The sequence below is a fragment of the Papaver somniferum genome, chromosome 11, assembly GCF_003573695.1.
Source record: "Papaver somniferum cultivar HN1 chromosome 11, ASM357369v1, whole genome shotgun sequence".
In the NCBI taxonomy this organism is placed as follows: domain Eukaryota; kingdom Viridiplantae; phylum Streptophyta; class Magnoliopsida; order Ranunculales; family Papaveraceae; genus Papaver; species Papaver somniferum.
The window spans coordinates 123,591,625-123,599,131 of NC_039368.1; the positions used below are offsets into that span (position 1 = coordinate 123,591,625).

The 7,507-nt window shown below is 34.8% G+C and overlaps 3 protein-coding genes across 3 annotated transcripts; 2 read left to right on the plus strand and 1 right to left on the minus strand.

The window, feature by feature from the left end:
* The first annotated feature begins 4,002 nt into the window (after window positions 1–4,002).
* On the plus strand, window positions 4,003–4,728 carry LOC113325049 (zinc finger MYM-type protein 5-like). Its single transcript, XM_026573289.1, has one exon. The coding sequence runs from the start codon at window positions 4,003–4,005 to the stop codon at window positions 4,726–4,728; it is 726 nt and encodes a 241-aa protein (XP_026429074.1).
* Window positions 4,729–5,163: 435 nt separating this feature from the next.
* On the plus strand, window positions 5,164–6,617 carry LOC113325050. The gene is made up of 2 exons (XM_026573290.1): window positions 5,164–5,330; window positions 5,432–6,617. The coding sequence occupies exons 1-2, from the start codon at window positions 5,164–5,166 to the stop codon at window positions 6,615–6,617; spliced, it is 1,353 nt and encodes a 450-aa protein (XP_026429075.1).
* Window positions 6,618–6,968: 351 nt separating this feature from the next.
* On the minus strand, window positions 6,969–7,259 carry LOC113321715 (histone H4-like). Its single transcript, XM_026569618.1, has one exon. The coding sequence runs from the start codon at window positions 7,257–7,259 to the stop codon at window positions 6,969–6,971; it is 291 nt and encodes a 96-aa protein (XP_026425403.1).
* Between the last annotated feature and the right edge of the window lie 248 nt (window positions 7,260–7,507).

Consider the following 7,507-nt stretch of genomic DNA (forward strand, 5'->3'; position numbering starts at 1 on the left):
AAAAGACAAACTAAAGAAGGCAACTGATGAGCTTGTCCATGTTCAATCTCTTGTTTCTGACAAAGTTTAAGGTGTTTTAAATCATGTTTATTATTTTGTTGCATAATATGTATTCTTTTTGGCTTATTTGAAAGAATAACTAGTGCTTGGAATAGCAATGATTGTGACTACACATAGATATTATTTTTCATATTCTTGTTCTTTTTTAGGTTTATTGGTTTTAAATTCTAAAAAAATATTTGGAGGATGATGTTTTTGCAGTATTAATCTTCATGATTTGATATATTGCAATTTGTTATGGGATATTGGTGTTTACGTCCGTGAACTATGGTTGTCCCATACTTTGTCGAAAGTAAAGTCGTTTGTGATCGGTATTCACGTACTGGTAAAAGAATGAATGGACTTTTGACATATACAAAAGTTAAGCCTATATTGTCAATTCTTTGATAAAAGATAGGTTAAAATCTTTTGTTTTCAAGGATTACGTCTATTATTGTCGTTATGCAAATAATGATTGAAGATAGAATGAATCCTTATGTATTCCGCAGTATCGATCATCCCTGATCCATATTTGATGTATTACTGTGAGGATCCGTAATGTGTCTTATGTTGAGCACAATACAACAAAGTTGATTATTTTTGGATTTGTTAGTTGTTCCGTAAGGTATTTTATGTTGAGCATATTGAACTAAATTAATCATCTTGTTTGGTTATTTAGTTATTCCTACGTAAGTTTACATGTGTCGAGCAAAACAAATGACAATTAAATTGATTACTTTTGTAATTAGTTTGGTTGTGTATTCCAATTAGATTAATCATGGGTTCTCTTGTAATTAATCTAGTTGAATATTTCCGTGTCTCCATAAGTTCTCTTATGTTGATCACAATCAATTGAATTGATCCCTTTTTTGTGTTTAATTTGATTGTTTATTCCGATTAAATTAATCATGGGTTTACTTGTGATTAATTTGATTGAGTTTTTTGGATATAGAAAATGATTTTTATGGTTTTTGGTGTCCAATAAAAATCCTTCTTTTCTTTCGAAATTAAGGTCTCTCTTGTTGTTCTTTCGGGAATGACATCAAACGGGGGAAAGTTCTTTTGAACTTGTGCTTAATGGTCATATCTTGAGGGGTGTGCGGCTGTGGAATTTTAGAGGGGTTAACTTGTATCTTTAAACTCCTTGATGAATTCATTTAGCTTCGGCTTTATGATTGTATCTAAATTAGTTGGTATGTATGTTTTTCCTTTTAGTCATGAAATGTCTCTTTCAGAAATTTCATTATGATCCCGTGCTTGTACCTTTTCCAATTTTATTGACAAAAATGGGGAGAATTAATATGTAGTTCACACTACAAATACATATGGTTTTAGGATCATTGTGTAAGGGGTAGTGGTTTCCATGTGAGGTGGAGTATTGACTAAGGAGGAGTGATACATATCACCATAGTATTATTGTTGAAGTTGTGATGCAATTGGACTTTGACACTGTGTAATAATACTATGACACTGTATAACAATGATCGAGACCGATGCTTTCTCATTGTTATAGCTACGGATCTTCAACAACGATGATGATAAACTTACAACCTTTGGGATCATTGGAGTACTTGGAAGTGACGAAGATTTCGAGGAATGTTGAAGATTAGACATGTGGAATAGGAGCTACTAAAGTTTCTTTATCTTTTTTGTATTCCATATGTATTGATAGTTTCACTAAAATTTACAAAGGGGGAGATTGTTAGAGCATTGCTCGGTCGAACTAGCATGCGTTGCTATCTCAAGCATGTTTTTCAATGTTAGTGATCAAAACTATAAGTCTTGATTTCTAGTCTATAAAAGCTAAGTCTCAGACTAGGATAGAAAGTGTAGTTGAGCTCAAGAACTTCATGGCGATTCATCATACAAGAAGAAGAACTACTCAAGGAACCGGTGGAACTTCTCGACAAATAGGTATGTGAAGACTTGAACTTATATATCACTCAAAAGTCTATATACTCTATCTCCTACTTCTTGAGATAAAAAGTCGTATGATATATGTATGTTTCAATCATCTTGAAAATTGCTTTGACGAGAAATGGTGTAACAACTGTATAATGTCCTCTAAGAATGTTTCAATGATTGGAATGATAGTTTAGATTACATACCCAATGATGGATATAAGTATTGTTGTGGAAACACATATGTGCATAAGTCCTATCCCTTGAACCAAAGTTTGCGAACTTTGTTGATCAAGAGAAACCGTAAGAATGGCTTTTTTCCAAGTCCGAGAACTGCCGAACTTCTCATCCCGAGAAAATTATAACTGTGAAAATGAGGATTGAAACTCCAAATACAGAAAGTATTGGTGACCTTATTCTCTTTGAATGGGAATACTCCTACCAAGTGACATATTAAGTTCTCACAGGCCCAAGTTAAATCATGAAAACAGATTCAAATGATATCAACTATCAAATGTCAATTCCAAAGAACATGCTAAAGATTCAAACATATTTCTGTTCAGATATTCCCCTGCTAATGCCACTTTTTTCATCTTAACCTCTCAAGAAAATCAGTTGCATTAAGAATGCTGCAAAAAGGAGAAACAATCAAGTAATCAACACTATTTAAACTCTCACAATTACTGTTCGACTAGTCCCACATTAATAAGGACTATGAGATTATCCCAATGTCAATTAAGACTAAAGAAAGTCGGCAAAAACAAACCCGGACGAAACGGCTTGTTTGCTTTCACTGGATATCACAAAGTGCATATGGAATGAGACCTATGACTACACTTTTGGATAGATTGTACATATCTTGGAACATATCTGTATTTCTTAGGTGCAGCTGCCATTTTAGATATGCATCAGCAGACTTCCCATTCTTGTAACAATCTAAATTACTAGGTACTTCGAGAAAATGGACATGAACCAGGAAGATAATGTGGTTTTTCTACCATTAACCCTTTGAGGCCCTTGACATCATTCTTGTGTATGTAACATTGTGTAGGGTGTGATTAAGGTTTCTGGATAAAAAGCAATTTCCTTTCTTTTCTAGGCTTGCATTCCACACTTCAGAGTTGGACCATTAAAAAAGCAATCGCACATGGTCACTTAAAAAAATCACAATGGTACATAACATAAGCAGACTCTAATTATAGGCATCAATGCTAATGTGTGCGAGTCTCGGACTGCCAGTGAGACTAAGCAACCACCACAGCTACAACCAGGCCTGTACCTAATGTTAGGCAGGATAGGCAGCCGCCTAGGGCCCCCAAAGCCTAGGGCCCCAAAAAAAAAAATCTCGTGTATATATGTTGTTGTGTACCGCCGATCAGGGTAAGAAAAAAAAAGACTGCAGTTTTGGACATAAGCCCAACAAAGAAAAACAATTATCATTATCTTTGGACTTTGGCCCACATTTATTATCCAAGATTCATTAAGTAAAAAAGTAAAAAATACGCAAAGATCCCATTTAGGAATCACTTTACCCAAACTGTTCGTCTCTTCCTCTCTCGTCATTCTCAGTCTCTGCCCTCTGGTAAGTTATATTCATCAATGATCAGTCATCATTCAGTACTATTATCTACTTATTTTTCTTCTAATTTTATGTTTAAGATCTGGAACGAACAATATTATTGATGTGGGTATTGATTTCTTAAGATTGTTAATAGATATTAGTAATTTTATTCAATTGCTAGTTAGGGTTTCATGATGCTTAAAGTAGGAGAAGAAATTAAACAATATAATTGGTGTTGTTTTGTTAAATCTTTTGATTTTGGTTGTTTAATTTCGATTTTAATTCTTCTTTGAATTACGGTGTTATGGTTTAATAGTGCGGTGCAAATTATGATGTGAATGATGATATTGGGTTTACAAATTACTGTCAAAGATCACCTTTTTTTAAACCAGGATTTTTGAATTTAGATGATATGCTATCCAATTGAATTTTGATTTTTCTTTTTTTTCTGTGTAGGCTGTGAAGTAACAGAATACAAGAGCGGATTAACTACCAAGTGCTATGACTCGTAGGAAAACAAAATACCAGAGTGGTGCTTTCAAAGCTAAGAAAAGAAAAAGAATAGAGCAGCTTGAAAGTTCTTTAAGAGGATCGATGAACAAATATTTGGCTCGAACAAGTGATAGTGTTGGACTTTCGGAAAGAATAAGTGAAAGTGATGGTCCTGCAGCAGCAGAAACAATGAATTACATTAACAGTGATGAAGAATATGCAAATTTGGTTAATGAAATGGAGAAAGAAGATGGTTTTCTCAATGGTGGTGGTAGTAGTGGTGGTCTTAGTGGATATAATCATAATGTGCAAGGTGAAGAATTGTTACAGCCAACTATAAATGAGAGTGAACACGGGAACGACGAAGTGCAGAATGAAGATTACGGACCAGTAAACATTTATGATCCAGGAAATTGGAACTTCATTGACCAACATTTCAGAGATTTTTTGGTAGAAAAGGGTCCCATCAGAGTAAGTAAAAATGTCCAATATCCTTACAATGAACATCGTAGACGATTCTCTAATCGTCATTATAAACGAAAAATGAGTAATGGGGAAAGGGTTGATAGGAGATGGCTAGTATATTCAATTGTTAGGGATCGCGTGTTCTGTTTTGGTTGCAAATTGTTTAAGGGAGATGGGGTTGATTGTCATTTGGATACCATTGGCTCTAATGATTGGCATAATCTTGGTAAAAAACTTAGACAACATGATACCTGCCATGGGCATCTATAATCCATGTCTAAATGGAATGAACTGGAAAGAAGATTGAAGAAGAATGAAACTATCGATAAGGCTATGCAAGAACAGATCAAGAGAGAAAAAGAGTATTGGAAACAAGTCTTGGTTAGAATAGTTTCTCTTATCAAAACTCTTGCTAAAAATAATTTAGCTTTCCGCGGTGATAACGAAAAGATTGGCCAATCAAATAACAGAAATTTTTTGAGCTTTATTGAAATGATTGCAGAGTTTGATTTGGTAATGCAAGATCATCTTCGACGTTTCAAAGAATAGGACATTCATCATCATTACCTTAGTCCCAAGATACAAAATGAGTTGATTTCTGTATTGGCACACCATGTGAGAGAGAAAATTATTGAAAAAGTTCACAAAGGAAAATATTTTTCTGTGTTGCTTGATTGTACTTCGGATATAATCCGTGAAGAACAAATGTCACTTATTGTAAGATCTGTGGATTATTTAACAACTCTAAAAGTTGAAGAACACTTTCTAGGTTTCTTAAAAGTGGAAGAAACCACTGGACTAGGACTTTTTGAGGAGCTGAAAAACCTTTTGGAGAAGCTTAAGATTGATTTTGATGATATCAGAGGACAAGGGTACGATAACGGAGCTAATATGAAGGGGAAAACAAAGGGGTGCAAAACAGGCTACTCAAGGAAAATCCAAGGGCATTTTATATGTCGTGTGCATGTCATAGTCTTAATCTTATGCTTCTGGATATGGCTAAATCATGTCCTAAAGCAGAATCATTTTTCAGTGTTATGCAGCGGATATACAAGTTGTTTTCAAAATCTACAAAACGTTGGCAAGTATTTAAAAAACATGTGACTGGTTTCACTGTTAAGCCGTTATCGGATACTCGATGGGAAAGTCATATAGAGAGTGTTAAAGCAATACGATTCCAACTTCCTAAAATATGGGATGCTTTGCTAGAGTTGTCGGAATCTATTGAATTTAGTGCGAAAACAAGGGGAGAAGCTGATTCGTTATTGACACGCGAGATCGATAATTTTGAATTTATATTTGGCATGGTTGTTTGGCATCATTTTCTGCTTGCAGTCAACTCCGTCAGCAAATTGTTACAAAAAGAGGATATGCATCTTGATATTGCCATTGACCGAGTAAATGATCTACTTTCTTTTTTTGTAAAGTGCAGGGATACTGGATTCGAAGAGTTATTGGAAGAAGCTACTAAGTTGGCAGCAACAATTGGTATAGAACCTACTTTCTATGAGCCACGAATCATTCGAAAGAGAAAACATTTTGACGACATTATGACCGAAGAAGAAGCACCATTATCAGGTAAGCGATCTTTTGAAGTTAACTATTTTAATTATATAGTAGACCAAGCTAGATTCTCACTGGCTAGTAGGTTTGAACAATTTCATGAGTTCAATGAAGTTTTTGGGTTCTTATTTCAAGTAAAGAAGTTACACTCTCTTGATGATAGCACTTTAAAGGCGTGTTGTATCAAGCTTCAAAATTACCTAAAGCATGGCATGAGTTCCGATATTGATGGACATGACTTGTATGCTGAACTGAAAGTTCTAAAAAGTTATTTGCCGGAAGAGACTGAAAGGGCAATTGAAGTGTTGAATTTTTTGAAAGATATGGAAGGTTGCTACCCGAATGCAGAAATCGCATACAGGATTTTATTGACAATTCCAGTTACAGTTGCCTCTGCAGAAAGAAGTTTTTCAAAGTTGAAGCTGATCAAGTCTTATCTGCGATCGACAATGTCACAAGAAAGATTGAATGACTTAGCAATGTTATCTATCGAGGTTGATATGGTGAAGAACATTGATTACGATGCCATAATTGATGAGTTTGTATCGAGGAAGCGAAGAAGGTCATTTTTTAGTAGACTAGCTACTTTTATGTAGTTTTTTTTTATGTTTAAATTTGACAGTGTTATGATTTTTTTCGGTGAAAAAAAAAAATTTAGGCCCCGGTTTTCGGTTTTTGCCTAAGGCCCCTAAATAGTTTGGTACGGCCCTGTCTATCAGTCATCTTTTACAGATCTGAGATCAATTAGAGAAATAAATTTCAATATTCTCAAAATCGATAACAAATTCAATTGAAGAAGGTAAGATTTTTCATTCATTTTTTTCCAGATGATACAGATCTAGATAGCATCATACCAATAAACAAAAACTAATTCAACCTTAGAAAACGTGAACCCAGACTGAATTTTTACATAAGATTCCGAAATCGCTACTAAGAAAGATAAAACCCTAACCCCAAAATCCATAAAGAGTCCTTCCCTGGCGCTTCAAAGCATAAACAACATCCACGGCAATAACAGTTTTTCTTCTAGCATGTTCGGTGTAGGTCACAGCATCACGAATGACATTCTCCAAGAAGATCTTAAGAACACCTCTTGTTTCTTCATAAATCAAACCACTGATACGTTTAACTCCACCTCTTCTAGCAAGACGACGAATAACATGCTTAGTGATACATTGAATGTTGTCTCTCAATACCTTCTTGTGTCTCTTTGCTCCTCCTTTTCCTCTTCCTGACATTTTTTCTCTGCTCTGATTTTGTTTTCTCCGGTGGTTTTGGTTTGTTTTGACTGTGAGAATTGGTTGAGGAATGAAGTAGATTTATAGAGAGTTTCTGGAATTTATGGAGATTTAAGACCGTATGATGGAAGTGTGATCCGTGTGTTCTGTTTCCTTCCGATGTTGTTCGTTGATTATAAATTGGTGAATTATGATTGGTGTGTAATTAACCACGCGGATTGGAACTTTTGATCCAGAAAAATTGTTTT

Excerpts from the sequence above, each read along its gene's own strand:
- LOC113325049 (XM_026573289.1), top strand. The coding sequence starts at position 4,003 with ATGACTCGTAGGAAAACAAAATACCAGAGTGGTGCTTTCAAAGCTAAG.
- LOC113325050 (XM_026573290.1), top strand. The coding sequence starts at position 5,164 with ATGTCACTTATTGTAAGATCTGTGGATTATTTAACAACTCTAAAAGTT. Across the intron at positions 5,331-5,431 it reads GATGATATCAGAGGACAAGG|TCTTAATCTTATGCTTCTGG; the intron begins GTACGATAACGG and ends TGCATGTCATAG.
- LOC113321715 (XM_026569618.1), bottom strand. The coding sequence starts at position 7,259 with ATGTCAGGAAGAGGAAAAGGAGGAGCAAAGAGACACAAGAAGGTATTG.